This window comes from Euwallacea similis, chromosome 34 (assembly GCF_039881205.1).
Source record: "Euwallacea similis isolate ESF13 chromosome 34, ESF131.1, whole genome shotgun sequence".
NCBI classification, from domain to species: domain Eukaryota; kingdom Metazoa; phylum Arthropoda; class Insecta; order Coleoptera; family Curculionidae; genus Euwallacea; species Euwallacea similis.
The window spans coordinates 1,254,358-1,275,565 of NC_089642.1; the positions used below are offsets into that span (position 1 = coordinate 1,254,358).

The 21,208-nt window shown below is 32.9% G+C and overlaps 3 protein-coding genes and 1 long non-coding RNA gene across 4 annotated transcripts in view; 2 read left to right on the forward strand and 2 right to left on the reverse strand.

Annotated features, from left to right (window-relative positions):
• Nucleotides 1-15,354, reverse strand: part of RpL27 (ribosomal protein L27) — a 94,713-nt gene extending 79,359 nt beyond the window's left edge. Inside the window, exon 1 of the mRNA XM_066404391.1 lies at nt 15,350-15,354. The gene's annotated coding sequence lies outside the window, so the exon portion shown is untranslated. The remainder of the gene's footprint in view (nt 1-15,349) is intronic.
• LOC136418354 (uncharacterized) overlaps nt 1-21,208 on the forward strand; it is a 212,240-nt gene that overhangs the window by 173,876 nt on the left and 17,156 nt on the right. The window lies entirely within an intron of this gene.
• Setd3 (SET domain containing 3) lies at nt 132-21,091 on the forward strand. Its single transcript, XM_066404386.1, has 7 exons — nt 132-561; nt 869-1,129; nt 1,196-1,494; nt 20,044-20,158; nt 20,228-20,355; nt 20,444-20,643; nt 20,695-21,091. The coding sequence occupies exons 1-7, from the start codon at nt 319-321 to the stop codon at nt 20,970-20,972; spliced, it is 1,524 nt and encodes a 507-aa protein (XP_066260483.1). The 5' UTR covers nt 132-318; the 3' UTR covers nt 20,973-21,091.
• Nucleotides 1,737-8,609, reverse strand: LOC136418339 (uncharacterized). The gene is made up of 6 exons (XM_066404373.1): nt 8,140-8,609; nt 4,454-4,640; nt 4,314-4,393; nt 3,731-4,260; nt 2,967-3,378; nt 1,737-2,908 (listed from the first exon to the last, which is right to left on the reverse strand). The coding sequence occupies exons 1-6, from the start codon at nt 8,296-8,298 to the stop codon at nt 1,895-1,897; spliced, it is 2,382 nt and encodes a 793-aa protein (XP_066260470.1). The 5' UTR covers nt 8,299-8,609; the 3' UTR covers nt 1,737-1,894.

Genomic DNA, 21,208 nt, shown 5'->3' on the forward strand with positions numbered 1-21,208 from the left:
AATCACATGCAAAAGAAAATCACTTATCCCGTCACATATGTATAAGCGGAATATCAAACATAAAGGTCTCATTTGTTTGGTACACAGCGGATTTCGAGGTTACGTTCCGTTCTGTTCCGCTTTTAGGTATTTTCCATTTTCTGCTATATGCGACGGCGGCCTCACCTGCTGACTAGGCTGTCAGCGACTTGTTTTATTTTTAATTTTTGTATACAAACGGAAATTTGATCATGACATAAAACTAAATCACCATAAAAGGAAAACAAGCATATCATTGAAAACGTACATTTTGCCCCTAGTTCTGATTATTTAGAATCAATGGGTAAAAAAACGCAATCCCAGTCACAGAACAACTCCAACAAATTGAGGGGCTTAAACAAGAAAGCCAAATCAGCCAAAGAGGAGAAGGAGCTGCTGGAAACTGTAGATAGTCTGCTCAGATTAACAACACTTCCCACCCATAGTAATATACCCCAGTCTTTGGAATGTCAGAAGCAAATAGCTGTATACTTGGATAGAATCAAGTTTCTCGAGGAGAAATTATTAAAAAAGCAGAATAAGGTAGGTATTTAGAACTGAGGTATAGGGTCATTCATTCACAGGGTTAACAAAATTGCTCAGAAAAGTTCATGTAGGTTTTTTTGTAACATTCTTTTATACTTTCTATAAGAGATCTATAATCTAATTGTAAGATACTCTATAATATCTCTTATAAGATATTTATCTTCATAAATTTAAAACTACAAGTATTTTGAGTTGCTTTTTGTATGCTCATAGCATTGTTTTTTTTTCATGTTATATTAATAGTCAAATTTATGTAGAAGTATCATGGAATATAAAATGTTATAAAGAAACATCTACTTCTTAGATTTCAGCTTCCAATGTTCCTGCAATAGAATCTCAAGGGTCTCAAAGAGGTGAAGAAACAATTAAAAACTTTACAAAGTGGCTTAAAGAAAATGGTGCTGAGATTCATGGGTGTTCAATTGTCCACTTTGAAGGATATGATTTGGGAATTAGGGTAGACCAAGATATTTCTCAAAATTCATTAGTTATTGCAATTCCTAGGAAAGTCATGATGTCTGTGGAGAGTGCAAAAAAGAGCATGGTCCAGGATTTACTAAACAAGGTATTTAACTCTTAAGAATTATTTCTAATCATGAAGTAATATTATGACTTTTTTACTCCAACTTAGGTGGAAATATTAAAAAATATGCCTAATGTGCTATTAACTATATATCTGCTAATTGAAAAAATTTCAAACAATCCCTTTTGGAGACCCTACATTGATATTCTACCAAAATCTTACAATACAGTACTGACTTATACTGTTAATGAGTTGGAAGAATTGAAAGGAAGCCCTACATTAGAAATTGCTTTGAAGCAAATTAAGAGCATTGTTCGACAATATGCCTATTTTCACAAGTTGTTTTGGACTATGGATGATCCTGTCAGTGAATTGATGAAAGCCAAGTTTACCTTCAGCGAGTACTGGTAAATTACCATTTTTTTTGTTGAATTATAATAATATCAAAATCAAGGTTACCTACTTGAATCACTGATTTCAGAAACAACTCAAATTGACTTTTTGCAGCTAAAGTTATGTGCACAGGTTTTGTAAAAATCGTGACTTTACAGAGTATATCTGTTATTATGTACAGTTACAAACACAGTTTTTACTGGACTCTATGACAAAAATTCTTATAAGAATCTCTTTTTTACTTGCTCAATTTCTTGTATTATATGTTTTTTGTTAGGTAGGTACTCATTTATTAAAAACATAGTATATTAATTATACTATTACACTTATATATCTACTAAAGTCTTTTAATATTTTTGAGCACGCAAAATAAATATTTCACTACCTCACAAACCTATTCATGAATTATATTTTTCAGTATACATTCTTCCTTTGGCTTTCTCGGTGCCAACTATCATTATCACTCATACTCTGCATGTGCCGTTTATAATAATTAGCATTGTTCTTTCTTAGCGTTTCCGCCACAAACGTCTTAATATTTCTATGTTTGACGCTTATAAGAGAGGGCTTTAGGCTCTCATTATATTTTAGCTGTTTTTTTTTTCTTTGCATCCATCTGAAGGTCATCAAAATAGTTACAAAGACTATCATTGATAAGACTATTATAGCCAAACTAGCTACTATTGCAGATTTAACACCTGGGGAGATATTTATTAGTCTACGAGGTGGTTCGTCAACTGCATTCAACTCTTCATTTGAAACCGAAGAATACAATGTCTGATCAATTTCTTCCAATACGCGCAAATCTTCTTCAGTTAATATATCAGCGGGTTCCAATTTTACAATATCTTTTTTTGATATTTCTTCAGCTTTCGGTTGATTTTGATTGTTGAATAATTCGGGATAAAGCCTCTGCCAAGGAAAATATTGGTCATTTTTTGCACTTTCTGAAAAATTAGTAGGCACCTTGAAACTATGAAAACTATTCTTCAAAGTTTTTTCTGTAGCGTTGTCTTCAATGACCAATTCTTTAGGACGTCTCATAAAAAGTGGGAAATTTGTAAATATTTCTGAACTAACTTTTCCTTCAAGAGGTTCCTCCACAGGTTCAGGCTCTCTAGTGTTGTTATGAAATATGTCGGCCAAGTGTAGTTGACTGGAGCCTCGTTCTCTTTGTGCAATCAACTCTTCAATGGTCATATTTCTTTGTTCTAGAATTCTGGAAAGTCCTGCCCTGCCTCGTGGATCTTTTAGGAGTTGCAGTATTTCTTCTTTAGCAGTGTGTGGTGTAAGTTTTGTGGTTTCTTGATTTATTGTAGTTGTTGTAGTAGTTGGTGTAGTCGATGAAGTTGTAGTTGAGATTATTTTGGTAGGAATGTTTTCTAAATTATCTAGGTCAATGATCATGTGCAGGGGCCCATCAGTAACCTGTAAGTGAATATTTTATTAGAGAGTGAATTTTGATAGTAACTAAATATTAACTTACCTTATCTTCGAAGGCGTTTTTAGAATTAGGGAAACCCATGACCTCTTTGACATTAATTTTGATAGGTTTCAACAGGGCATGGCTTTGTTTTGGATAATTTTCTTCTTCCACCTCAATAGTTTCCATAGTTGTTGTGACTTTAGGAGGGGTAGTCAATTTTTTGGTTGTCATTTTCATGAGTTTTGCACTAGTCAATGGTAGTTGTTTGTTAGCTGAGGCTTTGGGAACCTTTGGCGTTGTCGTGGTGCTGGTGTTTATCTTTTCAATTGTCTTCATTTCGTTCGGAACCGTTTCTATGCTTAAATTAGTGTCTATAAATGTGTTTTCGTTAATACTGGTTGTTACGGCTGGTGCGATGCTTGTGGAAATGAATGGTTTAATTTCGGTAGTTGGTTCAATGATCACTCCGTACCTGGAATATACATAAGTCGATCAGATATACAGCGATTCATGTAACCTGTAGTCATAAAATCGTATTTTCTGAGTAGATAGAGAAAAACTGATTTGAATGCTATATTAACAATAAATCATTCTTAAAAATTTAATAATTAGGTTTGATACTAGAGATTAGAGATGTGTTTCTCGACGCTTAATGAAGTCATCTCGTTTGACGATTCAAAGTGTTCGTGATTGAGACCTAACGATTTCTGATCTTGGATGCAATTCCATTTCACACCTCACACCAATTCGGATGTAAAATTATTCTTAAAAATAGCATACCACAATAAATCATGATTGGGGTATGAAGAAGGATAAATACATACCTAGCAATGTCAGCAAATTTTCCGTTTTGCGGATAACTCTGCAACAAATTTAACCTCTTCCTTTGGGCCTCCATCGTTTCTTTGTTGCTCAACGATTCGGATGTTTCGTATTTTCTATTAATATTGGCTTTGCGCAGCGCCACAGAGGGAAGCACTCTCTTATACTTAAAAATTTCTGGATTTTTCTGAGTTGTAGATGTAATTGGATATACTGCAGCAGTCTGTTCAGGAGATTTTGTAGTAAGGGCTTTAATAGCTTTCTCGTTTCCCATTAGCAATTCTGCTAAAGTAATATTTTTTTTCTGTAGAATTTCGCTTAGACTGAGACCCCCGTTTTGTTTGAGAATTTCCTTGAGATTTTGAGGTTTTTTAGTTATTAAAACATTTTCGTATACATTTTCTCTGTCCGACTGTAGCTCAGGTGTTTCTGCAGAGCCGAATTGAATTGAGGCGCTAAGGGGACTAAAACTAGAGTCTTCACTTGTTATTATTTCGATGTTTTCTTTTTGACTTTGATAGGCAGGAGTAACCTAAGTAAAAGATTATTTCCCATATATCAGAAACTGTAGTAATTGCTACTTACTTTTCTTCGAACATAAGGCCTTACACTTTCTTCGAGTAGTTCCTCCCAAGGACCACTATCGTGATTCATTCCATGTTCGACTTTGCAAATACAATTAATTTTAGTTTGTTATTAGAATTAAGTAATGGTTCGAAGCCTACCTTGCTGTTCGGTAATTTTTGGACTAGTGGTCTCAGTATTCTGATCCAGATAGCTGACTACAGGCGGTCGTCTCTTTCTTTTACGCAACCGCCTTCGTTTGATCAAACCCGTCCCTTGGTTATCCGTTGAATCTCGAGGGATCCAGCCCGAGGTTCCTTCGGGGATGGCGTGTATTGCGTGCCAGCTCTGAAAGTTAAATAACCCCATTTATGATTTTTACATAATTTTAAATGAGATTTCTATTATGGCTACTACCTTGCTACTTATCTATTCGACTGAATACAAGAAGTAATACATAAGATGATTATATGCCTTAGACTCTTAGGCAGTTAATTAAGTGTGATAAAATCAAGACATATGGCCATCGAATATTGTTATTACCCCATATAAATTCAAGGAACTATACTGGTTTTTTAGTCGGCTAGAGATAAAGATTTATTGATCCAATTAATATTGTTGATATTTCCTTACACACCTGTATAGCTTTAATTGTGGAATGTTCTTAACTGTGCCGTTGGAAAAGTAGTTTCTAGTTACATTTTTACTGCATATTGTTTGAGTTTTATTGGATTTATATGACATTTGACACAATCGAGAATTTTAAAAATAATAGACAGTTTTCAATGAAGCAGCATTAACACACTCCTTAATTGACAGGTCTCGAAATAGTTTTCGTCTCACCCGCTATTGGTTGCGGTAATGTTTAAGAAAATGCATTATTTACATCAGATGATTACATTTGCTCATGTGACATTATTTAATACTATATTGACAGAGTTGGACAATAGCTGAACTTCTAACTTCCTCAATTGCCAAATTCGGCATTTGTCACTGCCCTCAATTCATAGGGAAGAGGACACTTGTATTTCATGGCAAACCCACGATTTTAATAAGTTGGAATAACATATGTATACGTTTAGATTCTGTAATTTCAAAAAAAAACAACTAAGTATACAAGTAGAATTCGTTGTCACTAACAGAGTAGTTGTTTCAAGGACATATAGCAACTTAGTATTAGGTACTTGATAGGCGGTGCCATATTGTTTGTCTTTGGTTTTTAAAACTACTAATTATTTGGAATTTTGAAACCCTTCGTTTAAATATTCCTAGCTTCCAAAAAGACCACTACCCCGATAGAATGTGTGATTACTTATTTCTATTAGATATGTACGTATGTAACACATCTTGTTCCCGTTGGCATTTTGCCCTCTGTATAATATAACAAACATTGTTGTCCTTACAAGATAATGATTGAATGATTGAAAGGTCGTGATTTCTTATTCTATGGTTTCTAGAAGTTTTAAAAATTATTTGTTTTTAGTACCAGTTACATGCAGGGTTTTGAAAAGAAGGTCTCCTACCGAGAGATTTTTATATGAAACCTAAGTGAAAAAATGTTAGACACAAAAGATTTTAAGTTGAACAAGAAATTGAAATTTCTAAAAATTAACATGCATTGTACCACGTAGAAAGTTTGGTATAGTAAGGGAGCACGTCCTCAGTAAGAGGAGAGATACAACCTACAGTCAATGTGATTTTTTTAATTAATTTACTTTATTTTTAATGATTGCATTGTTCATAATTTTCCACCTAAATAATTTTAATACGTTAATAAATGCCATATTAGGGTTTTACTTAAGCATCGTTGTTCGTTTTCACTTTTGCGACGCAAGCAACCACAAATAAGGTGAAATTTTTTTCTTTATATTTATGTGGCGCGATTTGTATAATTATTAGATTTATTACATACCATTTGCAGTTGAATTTTACTTCCTTAACAGCTTGTTCTTTTAGCACGGGTATTTGTAATAACCTTTTAAATTTATCATTTATCTGCGCCCAAGTTTCAACAATTTGAAAACGTACATGAAACATTAATTAACGACGTCATAATGGAGCCTTAACTTAGTCCACTATTTTTTTTAAATAAACTCGAAGTTATTACTAACGTAATTTGATGTAGGCTTCTGCAAGCACACTTTTTGTTTGCCACGATATTGGATATTCTTCGATGTGTCACATATAGTAATAGAAGACACTTTTTACTATGCGGCAAAACTGGTTTTGGTGTAATAAGGTCTGATTGATCAACGTTTTTCTTGGTCAAGTGAAAAGTGGTTTATGGTTTACCCAGTTTCTTAACTCTCTAGTTTCGCCTTAGGTTTTTCCGATAATTTTGTCTCGTCACGGTATTCACGGAGAAGTAGATTGGGACAAGAGACGAGTTGCAGGAAATAAAGCTGATTGGCATAAATACAGCTTGTTAAAATGGCATATCTATTATTGCGCTGTAATGGTAGATTATTGTGGGATCTGTCACGTTGAATCGGAGAGGAATTTTGTAATGAAATACACAAATAACTAATTGGAGATTGAATATTTTTATTTTTAGAATGTTAATTGGAGACATTCACCACATTAGTGGGGTTTCCAAACCTGCATTAGGTACTTATTAGTTGTTATCAAGTAGAGAACTATGCACTTAAATTTGAAACTATTGCGTAAGTGAGCGATTCTTTAAAACGTAGCTGCAACGTTTCTATATTCTTTCACAATATCCCATAATAGTGAGTTCATAATGTTGAGACGTCCTATTCTCAATGTCTTGGTTGTCGAAAGTTTAGACTCGAGAGATTTGGCATTTTGTTGTCTTGCATGCACATTTTCCATAGAAATTATGTTCCTTCCTCAAGTATTCTCAATTCGGTTTCTTTACATTTATTTCATTACATATTATTTATGTATTTTATCACATAATATATTTATAGGTTTTTTCTTAGAAATCACAATATTAAAGATGGTTTATGGGAACAGTCTCCCATTTTCGTAAATAAATACTTAATATTGATTACCTTTCGTCTAGGGAGATTGTTTATGTTTATGTCTGATTCTTTTCTGGCTACGTTGTGTTTTTATTTTTGGTTTCTATGTACCCTTTACTTCTTTGCATATGATACAGTTAGTCGTCGTCTGTAAGAGGTTACGGAATCACCTCAACCAAGCACTTTATTTCTTGTATAATATACTAATAGTTCATATACTATCAACGTGTATCATTCTGGTCACTCACACTCTGCATGGTTCATTTTACCAACATTTTTGGCTTTTTTTTTAGCTAGTTCCGTGCACGTTCTGTTTCTATCGCATGTGTGCGATAAAAATGGAAAAAACAGTTTTTACGCTTTTCAGCATAAAATTGCATGTCACTCTAAAGAAAAAATTATATTTTGATGAATAATATCTATCAAGAATAGTTTACTAAATACCTAAACGTTGAAATATTTGCCCATTTTAATTTTTTTTCTGGATATTTCAGTAGTCTTTAGAATTTAATTTAATGTGAAAGCGGTAATGAATCCTGCATATACACGACCCTGCCTAACTTAATTCATTTAACCAAAATTGTTTCTTTATCAATAAGCAAGTTATGCATAAAACGAGATGGATGACGGCCACTCATGTATAACTGATTTCATTGATTTCTAAGTGAAATTGACAATCTATAAGGCAGTGTATTGAAATTACTTGAAAGAATGAAACATCAGAACTGTCCTTGAGCAATATAGAAACTGTATCTCAACGCATGATTTAAAAAAAAAAAAATTATTTCTGGAACTATTTCTGCAGAGCTGATGTATAATTTTACTTCACTATTTGGTTGCAATATAAATTGTAAGTCCCATACCTCTGACATATATTTTCCTTCTCTGTTATCATCATCTTCTTTCGGTTGTGCAGCCGTGTCTTGACCGGTAACAGTATCTTCACATGACACAATAGAACAGCAAAATATTGAAATTGCCACCAACACTGTAACCAACTTATTTACACCTGCAAACTTCATAATACAAGTCGATTTGTTTCAAAGGTTTATAAATTGTCTCATAATTTTTCATCAGTAAACTAACTTAAACCTTTGGTATTTATTTTAAGTGCACGCATTTTTCACCGACAAAACGATGCTTCTCTATGAGTACAAATTGGGCATTAATTCAATTTCAGTGCGCAATTTAAGCTGATAACATCGCTATAACGGTACCGTGTGTAATTCTACCGATTGATGAACAACTACTGCATGTCTGGTGAATCGCGTATTGCGGACCATGTGCTCTCGGAGTACTCCTTTCTATAAGGATAATGTGTTCATTGTTGGTTCGTGGTGGGATCTCAATGGTTTCGCAGATTCTTGAATCTCTGAGGTTTAGAGTAGGCAACGTTAAAACAATGTAGGTTTCAGGCCAGAGTCTCAATGAGTCGTGCAAACACATGTGTCAAGTGGTAGTAGATACACAAAGTAAAGGCTTGTGTCTTGAAAAACATCATGGGTATTTTGTTTCTTTGCTAAAATGCGGTTAACCAGGTTGTTCAGGTTACACGAAAGCACCGTTTTCGTGTAACCTGTATTAATGTTTCTCAAAACTTTCATATACTAAATAGCTTCAGTTAGATTCATGAATTCCATCTGAATATTTCTTTTACTTACATTTATTAACTAACTCTGATTTATAATCGTATATTACAGCGCTGTTCACAGCTGACGATGATCTTCATCTTCATTAATTGTTATTGTATTGTCAGGTACTACGATGCACACGTTTACAACATAGCTAGCAACTAATTTATCAATAGTGGCATCTAAGTGCTATAAGACAACTTAATTATTGGTATGGAGGTATTAGTCTCATTGATATGAATCCAGCGTCACACTTGCATTTTTTAACGCTCAACGCGATTTTATGGGTTCTGTTTAACTCCCCTAGAAACTTGGTCCAAGATTTAAAGCCTAATGTTTACGCTAATTCATTTTATTAGGTCAGGTTAGAGTTGTTTAATTAGGTCAAAAAAGCTTGTAAAAGTATATAGAATGCATTCGGCTGTGGTACTGCTTGAGTGCAAATGCAGTTAATTTCGAACTACTAATTAAAAACGTAAATATTTAGCTAAAGAGTGCAGGAAATGATACTTTATTTCGGGGTGATTGCAATTGGTGAAACGACGTAAAGCAGAGTTTACTAAGCAATCGAATGGCAAGCTTATAGGTGTATTTTAAGTACATACATTGCGCAAGAAAACTACTACAGGATTGGCAAAAAGGCCATGTTTGTTTGTTAAAATTTCGTTAATACACAATTCTAAGAAAAAAAATCTTTGGCTATTCTTGCGTCCCACATTAGACCGAGGAATATAATAGCTTGAGGCATGTACAGGGTGTTTCTATTTCCTGATTAGATAAAAGAAAACTGATTTAGGTGTCATGGGCTTGATTTTTGAGAAATGTTTAATGTTAAAAACCGTTTCCCAATATCGTTATAGCCCACTAAGATATATTGTAGAAGGTTTTTCGATTTTTGGCTATTTCGAAAATCGCCAATAACTTTCTTATTTATTAAAATATTGGAATTACGTAAAGATATTATTGTAGCACTTCTTTGAGAGGAGTTTAATGGAGTACACGTTTTTTTCTGCTGTTCACCGTTTTCTTACAAATTGCTACAACTTCATTTTTTCAAATATAAATCATACGTAGCCGTGGCTTAACAAAATAGACAATTTTAAACCCTTTTCAACGATATATGTAACTTTAATATGTATTATCGAAAATGGTAGAAATACAACGTATTAATTTTTTTTATATAAGTTGGCCATGAAAATTGCTGTCAAAACAATGAAGCAGCTATTCAATCTTTTGTTTTACAATCACTACTGTTTTACTAAAATTTATTTTGAGTTTTCTCTAGATATATACTCTTAGTATTTGGTATTTAGTGTTTAGTTAGAATGTATGAAAATTTTGAAAAATATGACATATTAAAATATTTTATATATGTACATATACACAAGGTGGCCATAATCTATCTCTCAGTATGGGTAACTTTATTTCTTCAAATGAAAGAAAATCAGTTAAATGGGCAAAATTGGACAAAATTTCATATGTAATGCGATGCCGGTTTTAAATATGACAAATTACGACATATTTCTGAAATATTTGAAAAAATGAAAATTAACTGAATCTTTAAACTCAAATATCTCAAAATCTATTAAAGTTAGATCAATGAAATAAGTTTCTTTTTATAGATATTTTTACGTAAAATTCAATAATATTAAGCAAATTTTCAAAAAGACCTTGATTTTTCAGAAATAACGTAAACTTATGTTTTTTTAATGGTAGTCATAGTTGGCTATGGACGCATTAAATGGATATACTTCATTATATTATTATTTTTTTGTATGCATTCAAAATGAACAAAATAAGCCTAATTTAATATATCCTAAATTTCCTTTAAAAGTCTTGAATTTTAGTTTTTTTGGTAAAGCTGACAACACTGCTTCCCTCTAACCAAGAAGCAATATATCCCACATCCTACTATCTTATACCTATCTAATATAAGTTTTAAAATTTTCTACATAGTAACAGTGTCCATCAGAGACTTTTAAAAATCACCTATTCCCTACATATGGAATAACCTATGCGCCTCCCAGTTTATTTCAGATTATGGAACAAGTTTTTGAATAGACCATACAGTAAAATAAGATTATACGATGGATTCATTGCTCCTCCAATTTCAAAAATCGGAAATGAAAATTGAAGAAAAGGAAACAAATTCTGAAAATTCTGTATCATCACTAATTTATTGACGATAACATGTTAAGGATGGCTTAACCAATTTCTAGCTTGTCCTTTCCTGCGTTCCTATATTTGAATTGCTCTTTACTGTTAGCTTCCTTATTAATCAGCGGCCGTACATGTACTGAATGCACTCGTTATGAGAGTGAGTATAAAAATATTGATTAGAGTGCCTGTCAGACCGAAATGTTGAAAAACGTCAGTATTTTCAATAAAACGAGATTTCTGTAAAACCAGATGTAATGCGAAAAGTGCAATGCATACAAGCAATACGAAATGTTCGGTGCTGGCCTATTCTGAACACACAAGAATGATGTTGAAATTTGTTTAGAAATTTATTAAAAAAACATTTTTAATTGCGTTATGTGCATGCGGGCCTTCAAGTACCTCTTCAAGATTTCGAGTTTCAAATTTCCTTCTAAAATTTTCTCGGTACATTTTCCTAAGGCAACACTTAAACACACATATGCAAATTTGAATATTCCAAACCAAGTGGCAAATATGTATATGTTGCTGTATGCCATATGTTGCTTACTAACAAATACCCAAATAAAACCAATTGAACGCCAATAAATTGCCTTTATGCTAATGAAAAGCGCCGGATGTCGAGGAAAGTGCGAATGTCATTAACTTCGTGCCCATGCAAATTACACCTATTTTATTAATAATTATACGGATTTTGCGTAAAAGGAAGTTGCTGTGAAAAGTACACAATGGAAAAAATAAACTTTCCTTTTTTTCTAAATCTGGTCTTATACAGCGATTCCGATGTTGGGTAAATCTTTCTGTTGGCAAATGAGACTTCGAAAAGTACGCTTTTCTGAAATATTAAAAGAAATATGTACGATCGGGTTAGAATATATCTTATTTGGAAAAATGAATCTTCGGTTTTCCGAAATCGCTTGAGATATTCGAAAAACATTTTCTAGGTGTTGATTGCTGGAGGACGCATAGTTTTCGATAAAATAAAATATATTCAGATCCACCAGTGGCGTTCATACCAGAACGTCACTGTTTTTTCGAAAAATAAAAATAATTTTTTTAATTCTTTGAACAGTTCTGAAGAAAAAAGCACCTATAAGTTTTTTCTCACACACACACACACTCAAGATTTACAATCTTAATTTTGGACCATAAAGATTTTTCTACTTTTGTTCCACATTGGATAGGATTAACGCAACAACATAATGCAAAAAGTCAATTTAATCCTCTTTTAATAATTTCGCATATACACGCACCTGAACTTCGATACAGCAACACTGTTGGGAAATTTTATCTGTTTGAAACCTGTGTTTATTCATACATTTTAATAACTTTTGTTTAAGACAATAAGTAGAATTTCACATTGTTGGTTAATATTTATTTGCATTAAGTTTCTTTAAGAAATGATTAGCCTTTCGGTATAATAGTTAACGTTAAAAAATCACCTTCGATTTTTTCTTTTATAATTTGTTCATCAGCTAATGGTCTTTCATTAGAAACAGTTTGAACGACGATAATATAACATTAGCTGAAATATTATTATTTTAGAAACACATATAGTCGATTTCCTCTTGGAGGTTCACCAAAAATAACAATCACAGTGCTGGAAATGGGAATGTAATCAGCAATTTTCGATGTTATTGTTTAATTATAATATAATTTTGATAGCTTTGATGATTATTTAAATAATTTTCTTGAATTGATGGTTAATAGAGGGATTAAAATGAATAGAGAAAAACCAATAACTCAATATTTAATTAGGTCTATTTATAATAAATAATTCGCGATTTATGAGTACGAAATGAAAAATTTAAATTTCAGTTTTTCATGAATAGTTAGGAAAGTGTTAGCACCGTTATCGATTAGAAGATGTATTCTTATTAAGTCTTAAAATGCGCAACTTTGTCCTCATTTAATACACCTTGTATCTCTTAAGTTAAGCGAGATTCTGATAGTGGGACGATATTCATGAATGTCTACATACGAATCTGTTTTGCATATACACACGACTGCAATGTCTAGGGATATTTTAAATATACACTGCCGGCCAAAAGTTCGAGACCACCCTGATTAAAATGGGAAATCAAAGATAACTAAAAATTTTAAAGTTATATTAAGCATAAAATTAAATTAACATGTATTATAAGATCTAACAAATCTAAGAAATAAACATAAACATAGAATTTCAAAAAGTAAAAAACAAATTAACAAATTTCATTCAAACTGACTTTTCATCAAAGAATCCTCCTTTACATTTGATCACTTTTTTGACAAGTTTAGGCATCCGAGCAATTAATTTATGGATGGTCTCTTGTGAAATATCATTCCAGCTTTGCTGTAATGTCCTCCACATGTCTTCACGTGATGAAGGACATCGTTCCCGAACCTTTCTATTGAGCTCCTTCCGCAAAAACTCGATAGGATTAAAGTCGGGACTCTGAGGTGGCCAAATCATATTTTTCAACACTCCTTCGGTCTCCTTTTGATCCAAATAGCCTCTGCATAATTTCGAGCTGTGTTTGGGATCATTGTCTTGTTGACAAATAAACCCATTACCAATTAGTTTTAACCCTGAAGGAATGGCATTTTGTTCTAAGATTACTTTATAATGCTCTTTTTTCATTATTCCTTCAATTTTGACTAATTCACTTATTCCATGACCCGAAAAACAACCCCAGACCATAGTGGAACCACCACCATGCTTTACGGTCGGTAACACACAATCTGGCATCATCTTTTCTTTGGCACCGCGTCGAACATACACTTTCCTTTTTGATCCAAATAATTCGAACTTCGATTCATCAGTCCAAAGAACTTTTTTAAAATCACCTTCCGACCAGTTTTTATGGGTTAGGGCCCACTGCAGCCGTTTCTTTTTGTTTTGAGATCTCAATAAAGGTTTTCGGATAGCAATGCGACCAAACAAATTACCTTCCCTCAATCGCCTTTTCACTGTAGTTAGTGATATTGGTTTGGATCGAGATTTGTTTACCTCAACGAGAATTTCTGGTGTTGTTAGACGCCTATTCCGCTTACTAGTGATAACTATGAATTTATCCTCACCAGATGTGGTAGCTTTTGGTCTTCCTGAACGTGGACGATCTCGATTACTGCCAGTTTCTCTGTACCGGACAATTGCGGAATGGACACAAGTTTTCGATAATTTAAGTTGAGATGCAATCGCACGTTCAGATTTACCTTCATTATATAGAGTGATAATGGCAGATCGCGTATCAGTGTTAATTTCATACACTTTTCCCATTTTCAAAGAATCTTCTCTTTAAACACCACAAATTTAAACCAACTAAGATTGTTAGTCAAATGAACTCCTTAACACACAAATACAAAAGTTAATTAACACTAAATATCTGATTTCAGATTATTTAAACAAACATACTGTTCGGCTAATGTAACAAACAGCAAAATAATATTTATTGAAGACGTAATAACTATGAACAAACGACTGTACCTTTCTAGCGCTCAATCGGCACTAATTTAAACATATAGGAAAACGTCGTAATTGTCTTATCTTAAAAAATCTGCAAATGACTGATTGTTTATATGTTCCGAAGAAAATAAAGAAATCGCAGATGGTGCAAAAATGTGTTTATATTTCGAAAATTTAATATATTTGTAAATAACGTAACGTTTCTAGAAGTGGGCTCAAACTTTTGGCCGGCAGTGTACGTCTGTAATTTTTCTTAAACCCTGGATTTAAATTGTTTCAACACGGTTATATAAAATTGACTTAGAGAAATGCAAAACAAAAACATTTGAACAAAATTTAATATTTGCCACAAAAAAACTACATTTTTGAAATTTATTACAAATGTATCAAAACAAAAAAAATCTTATGTTGGAAATTTAACAATAAAAAAACATGTTTAGGGTTTAATAAAGTGTATGCCCTCCTCGATTATTTAAAACCGCTCAGCACCGTCTGGGCATGCTCAGAATTAAGTTATCAATATCCTGTTGGGGTACTTCATTCCATGCTTCTTGAAGCCCTAATAAAAATAATTGTGTTGTTTCTTGGCCTACCCATATGAAGAACTCTTCGTTGAATAATATCCCACATGTGTTCGATAAGGTCGATAAGGTTAGAATCTGGGGATTGGGGTGACCATGGTAAAACATCGATATTGTTGTTTTCCAAACAGTTCATTGTAACTCTTGATGTGTGTAATCTGGTATTGTCATGCACATGAAGAAAATTAGGACCAAGATCTGCTGCATATGGAACAATAACTGGTTCTAGTATTTGATCAACATAAGCTCTACCATTCAAAAAATTCTTCAAAAGAATGAGATTAGTTCTTCCTTCGATACTGATTCCTCCCCAGACCATAATTGTTCCCACTCGGAAAGAGTGCACTTCCTGAACATTGCGGAGACGATTTAAATTGCTAGACTTTCTCCATATGCTATTCTGGATTCAGGATGAATCCCAAACCGGGATTCATCAGTGAAAAGCACAGTTGCCTAATTTTCTTCTCGCCATAAGGAATGTTCCTCTGCCCATAAAAGTCGCGCTCCTTGATTACCCCATGATAATGGTTGAACCCTCAAAGGTTGATGGCTGTGAAGGTTGTTCTTATGTAATCGACAACGAACAATATTAGCCGAAACATCAGTGTTATGTACTTCATGGTGCATAATTCGCAATTCTGGTGCTGTCACAGTAGGGCGTTTTTGAGTATTAGGTTTCAGAAAACGGTCTTGTATAGGGGTTGTAACACGAGTGCGACCCCTATGTCTTTCCGCCACATCTCCTCCTTCTCGATATGATGCATAAAGTTGTGATATCGCGCTTTGAGTAGTACCCATTTCGAAAGCAACCTGAGTTTGCCGCATACCTCCGTCCAAAAGACCCACTGATCTTACCATCCTTTTTCTCGTCAAATGCCTTCGCTGCATGATGACTCAACACTAAACTGATCTAAACTCACACAATTCAAAATCCTCTATTGGCTTCTTTGCATGAAAATTAAAAAAAGGTATTCTACGGGCTAATTTTACTTTGTTGTTTACGGGTAAATATTAAGAAAAAAAGTCGAAGGTTGTCTATAAACAACGTAAAATGGTGCTGAAGGAATGGTGTTATTATAAACATCGCCATTAAATGACCCGTGAAAACATATAAAAATAATTTAAACCAAAAATTTAAATATCCTTAAACATTGTGTAGATAAATTAAGGGAAATCTAAAAATTCAATGAATTTTTAGTATTCGTTCGCAACTTTTCTTAATTTAACCACTTTGAATATCCAACGGTTTCCAATAAATTCCGTGAGCGCTACTAACTGCTACTACTAAATTTAAATGGGATACCCTGTATAGTCGTGGGAAAAGTGTAATTAATTACAACTAAATGTTAACTAATGATTATGAACATGCGTTCAACGGTAGTAGCAAGCCTACTTTTCGGCAATTCAATGTATTATGGAAGAGTGCAAAAGACTTCTTAAAAAGTAAAATTGATAATATGGAATCATTTTAACTAATCCAGGTAATAGCCAATTAGGTTGAGAAGAATAAAAATGTTCTTCACGTGAACAAGTTAGTCGCGAAAGTAATGTTCGACCGGAATTTCAAACAAAAAGTAAAAGTAATAAGTGGAAACATGATGGTCATGGTGTATTACTCATTTCGGCGTGATTTACATGACACATGAGCCTTTTAAGAAGCTCTTTTTAATTGGTTTTGTAGCAATACCCATATGCATCTCCTTAATTCAACATAAGACGTTTTGAACTTAAAGAGATAAATAAAGGTTATTATATAAAAGATTTAGAAAGTAGAATTATTTTTGCCCTATGCTCAGAGAGAGAAATCATCTTCTCAAGGAAAAATCGTTTCTAGGAACTTTTGTGCGGAGAAATTACCAAACGCATTTAAGAAGAATCTTGTTATACCGGTAGCACGAACGGCGAATCTTAAACCTAATTGGGCTACTAAAAATCTTTGTATTGTAGGATTTTTATTATTATATTGTATGTATATGAATCGAAAATACCGATTTATCCATTATAGTGCAAAGAACAATGAAATTTATAACAATAGTAATATGTCTTTTACAATTATTTTAAATTTAAGGTATGAAATCTGTGGTATCACCGATATTGCTCTTTGAATTTGCAAAGTCGGTCACTCCACATATATGAAGATTCGGATGAAAGTAAACGAAAACAAAAAGTGAAAACTTTAAGGCTTCTCGGAAGAAATCGCCTTTAAATCAATTGTATGCAAACTTTGAAGATGCAGCAAGGTTCATTCTTTAAAGCCAAATTGCTGTATAATTACGTACATCTGACACAGAAATAAATTTAAAAGTACTACTTTCGTCCAATGTGACCTACTATGAAGACAACTCGATACTTTGAAGAATCTATGATTTATTGATTTTTTGAAGTTCTCAGTTGTTGCTTTTTTACGCCTTTATTAAATTTTTTTTGTTAGATATTTTCTGAAATATTAGATAATTAAGTTTTCGAGTTTTATCATTTTTTTTATATCTTAATAATTAAAATCAGCTTGGTAACGCTGTAAATCACATAGTAAATGACTCCAAAAAATCGCATGTATTTTCTAATTTAACTAACTTCATAGCCTTATTTTTTGTTATTACAGAGGATTAGATAATCTGCTTTCAGGTACAAGGGCCTGGTTTATAGTGATCTTAGATGCCCGTACATAATGTCGGACTGTCATCCATCTAAAATCTCGGACTCACTAAACTCAATTCCTCTTTCTCCGGGACTGCCGTGAAGCATAATTAATTATTTACCTGAACTTACATCGATCTTTCTCAGTCTCCCATTTTACTTTTTGAGTGATATTTTATTTTACTACTTGTCCATCCTCGTTTTTTTTTTTTTAATATGCTATATTTTACTGTTTTCCGGTTTTCCATTCACCATTGCATTTTTTACTTAAAAATATTGTTCTGTTATGATCTTACGAAAGTCTTTATCGTTTTCTGACGGGCTGTCAATGATTATTGTTGTGCCTGTTATTAATGTGTGGCAACATTTCTTTTGAGAGATTTCTTCGTCGTTCTTATTATGACCGATAGAACCATTGATCTCTTTTTCTGTTGTATGGCATCCAAATAACAGTTTCTCCAATATCATTTTTTTTAGCTTTATCTGAGTTTTTGTCTTCTGGTTCTTATCTGCCACTCTAATTAATTTATAGATCCTTCTAGAGCTAAACTCTAAGGTGGTATGGTATCTTAAGCTTCCAGTCACTTATTTGATTTTCTTTTAGTTATCGTTGTTTTATCTTATTAGTGTGTTGTTTTGCAGCTCCTCTATAGCTTTACCTTTTTCTGCATTCACCACTTCTTGCGAGACTTCGCGATGTTTCCTTTTCTGACTTTGGAACTTGTATCGTTTTGAAATATCAGTAATTATATGATAATATATTTATATTAAATTAAATAAATCATCGGTAATATTAAGCAAAAAATTATAGCTTCTGTTTACAGCATCTATCACTACAGCAGTATGTAATGTGGCATGTACATAAAAAGTATCAATAAATAAAATTATCTTAAAAAACTTCAAGAAGTCAGAGTAACAAATTCATCATGAGTATTAAATCTTCAAAGATTAACAATAACTCGTATAAAGATTTGTGTACATGATAGTCAAATTTCAACTCTTTCAAATGAAAACTCGTATTTCCTGAAGAGATAGAAATAACTTGATGTGAACTGCTCCCTAAATCATAAGCTTATTTTCACCAGAAATTTAAGTACTCTTAATTTGAAAATTTGTCAAAAACTTGACATATATCAAGTTTAGTTTTATTATTGGCTTCGAAAATTAGCCTATAAGTCTTTCCGAAGTAACTTAAAGCGTTTGAAAATTACGACTGTAGGAAAGTGAAAAAAGGTCCACATTTTAAACTTTCATATGTTGAAATCGCTTGAAAACCGGAATAAGATACTTCAAATAAAGTAATCTTTAAAACTTGGGAGGAATCGAAGAAATATATGGGGAATTCCACTTAAAATAAAGAGGTTAATTACTCAATATATAACAATAAACAACAAAATAAAAAAAACTTTCTTGTAACTTCATATTTTTGGAATTTTGTTTAGCCCATATCTCTGTGCATCCATCTTATAACTTTTGTATTTGTAGTGTTCTTAATATGTATATCGTATCTCTATGAGATTTTGGGATAATTACTGGCATTGGAACTTGGGACATTCAGTGTTCCTTTAGCATTTTATTGATTAGTACTGATTACTAATTACCATTCTTATGAAAAATCAATTTAGTTCAATTTGAGTTTTCCAAATGTTAGTATCTACATTTGTATAAAAGGTGTATTTTCGGCAAAATTGTGTTAAAATGGGTGTTAAAGTTGGTGAAAAATTCTCGTAATTTTTTTTATAGATTAAAAATTAAAATACCTCTCTAAATGATGTTACAATGAAAGTTAATTTTGTATAATTCAGTTCACTACTGGCAGTTTGATTATAAACTATGTATATTAGGGTACTGCTATGGTTAATTTTCTCTGCTGTGTTGATTACAATTGATGTATGCAATTTAAATGGCAAATTTGTAATTATTTTTTACTTTTTAGTTCTGCAAGTGTGTAGTGCAGAAAATTAGTAAATTTCATGTTTTTTTGAAATTGCACTAGATTGCATCTTATCCACCCTTTTTCAGCGTTGTTGAGTGCAAAACTTGTGCTGAACTAGTTTCGCCAACAGAGAATGCTATTACTGCCATTATTATATTAATATATAATACTAATTCCACAAGAATAATATTTCATCTAAGTAATTTATCATCATATCAAACACATACATATATCACTTGCGTTTCTGCTTTCTCCTCCTTTAATAGGTTTTGTAAACGCATAAAATAAAACTATCAAAATTATGTAAACGCAATAGAATTTTTTTTATTATTTCTGGAACTTGTTAAATTTATGACCTCGTTAAAATGTGTTTCTTCTAGTTGGGCTGTATCCACTGTAATGACTAGACAGAATAAGATACCTTCTGAAGATAGGAGCAGTGCCATAAACGCTCTTATTCCATTTTGGGACTTATGCAATCACTCCAACGGGACGGTAAGGAAGGAATAAGGAACCACCTAACATATCCTGAAGTAATAAACCATGTATTTTGAATTCATCTAGATATCAACGGACTATAATCCCGAACTAGACCGAAGTGAATGTTTGGCCTTTAGAGATTTTAAAGTCGGTGAACAACTGTTTATTTTTTACGGTCCCCGTTCCAATTCAGACTTTTTTATTCACAACGGGTAAGAAAGATTTCTCCCCTATGCCGCTCGTGGTTCCCCTTTCCGCTACTTAATTTCGTTTATTCCTCAATTCGTCTCACCAATGCAGGTTCGTCTACGAAGAAAACGAAAACGACATTTATTGGATTCGATTGGGCATTAGTAAATCGGATCCTCTGCAAGAGAAAAGACGAGAGTTGTTGGATAAATTAGAAATCTGGAGCATAGCTGAGTTTTGCCTTAAAAAAGGAGCCAATCCAGTCGACGGACGATTGTTGGCCTTTTTACGGGTTTTCAACATGGATGAAGGTAAGATCGAAGGTTTCCAATACCGAAAATTAGCACTTAGTTCAATTTCAGAGAAACTCGATCATTGGCTTAAATCCGAAAAAGTGCTAGATCTGCAGCATCCAGACTGCTCTTTGGATACAGCCCTCGAAAAAAAATCGTGGACCTTTTTAGAAACGAGACTCAATCTTTTATTAGCCTCGTATAAAACTAAAATCGATGAGGATCGACACCTTTTGAGTAGCGAAGGTTTGTCTGAAAATGCTCGATTGGCTATAAGAATGAGGTTCACTGAAAAAAAATTGTTGAACGATTGTTTGCAATATGTCCATGAAATGATGCAGAAGTGATTTGAATTACTTCATAAATAGAAAGTAAATTTTGATGTTACTGTATTTTAAGTTTGAAGTCTAATGTTTGAAAATATATTTACTAAACAGTCGTGAGTAAACATGTGATAATTAAAAAAAACCTCGACCAATTTCAAAGGTCCTTTGTTGTTGTTCACCGTTTATTTCCAATTTCACTACAATACTCTATGTAAAGGTTAAGGTCATGGGATTGGAAAAATAAAAAATGCATAGGA

Coding starts and splice junctions, on each gene's coding strand:
- LOC136418339 (XM_066404373.1), bottom strand. CDS start 8,298: ATGAAGTTTGCAGGTGTAAATAAGTTGGTTACAGTGTTGGTGGCAATT. Junction 3,379..3,730: donor AAATTTGCTGACATTGCTAG/GTATGTATTTAT, acceptor TGTATATTCCAG/GTACGGAGTGATCATTGAAC. Junction 2,909..2,966: donor AAAACGCCTTCGAAGATAAG/GTAAGTTAATAT, acceptor ATTCACTTACAG/GTTACTGATGGGCCCCTGCA.
- Setd3 (XM_066404386.1), top strand. CDS start 319: ATGGGTAAAAAAACGCAATCCCAGTCACAGAACAACTCCAACAAATTG. Junction 1,130..1,195: donor TCCAGGATTTACTAAACAAG/GTATTTAACTCT, acceptor ACTCCAACTTAG/GTGGAAATATTAAAAAATAT. Junction 1,495..20,043: donor TTTACCTTCAGCGAGTACTG/GTAAATTACCAT, acceptor TGTTTCTTCTAG/TTGGGCTGTATCCACTGTAA.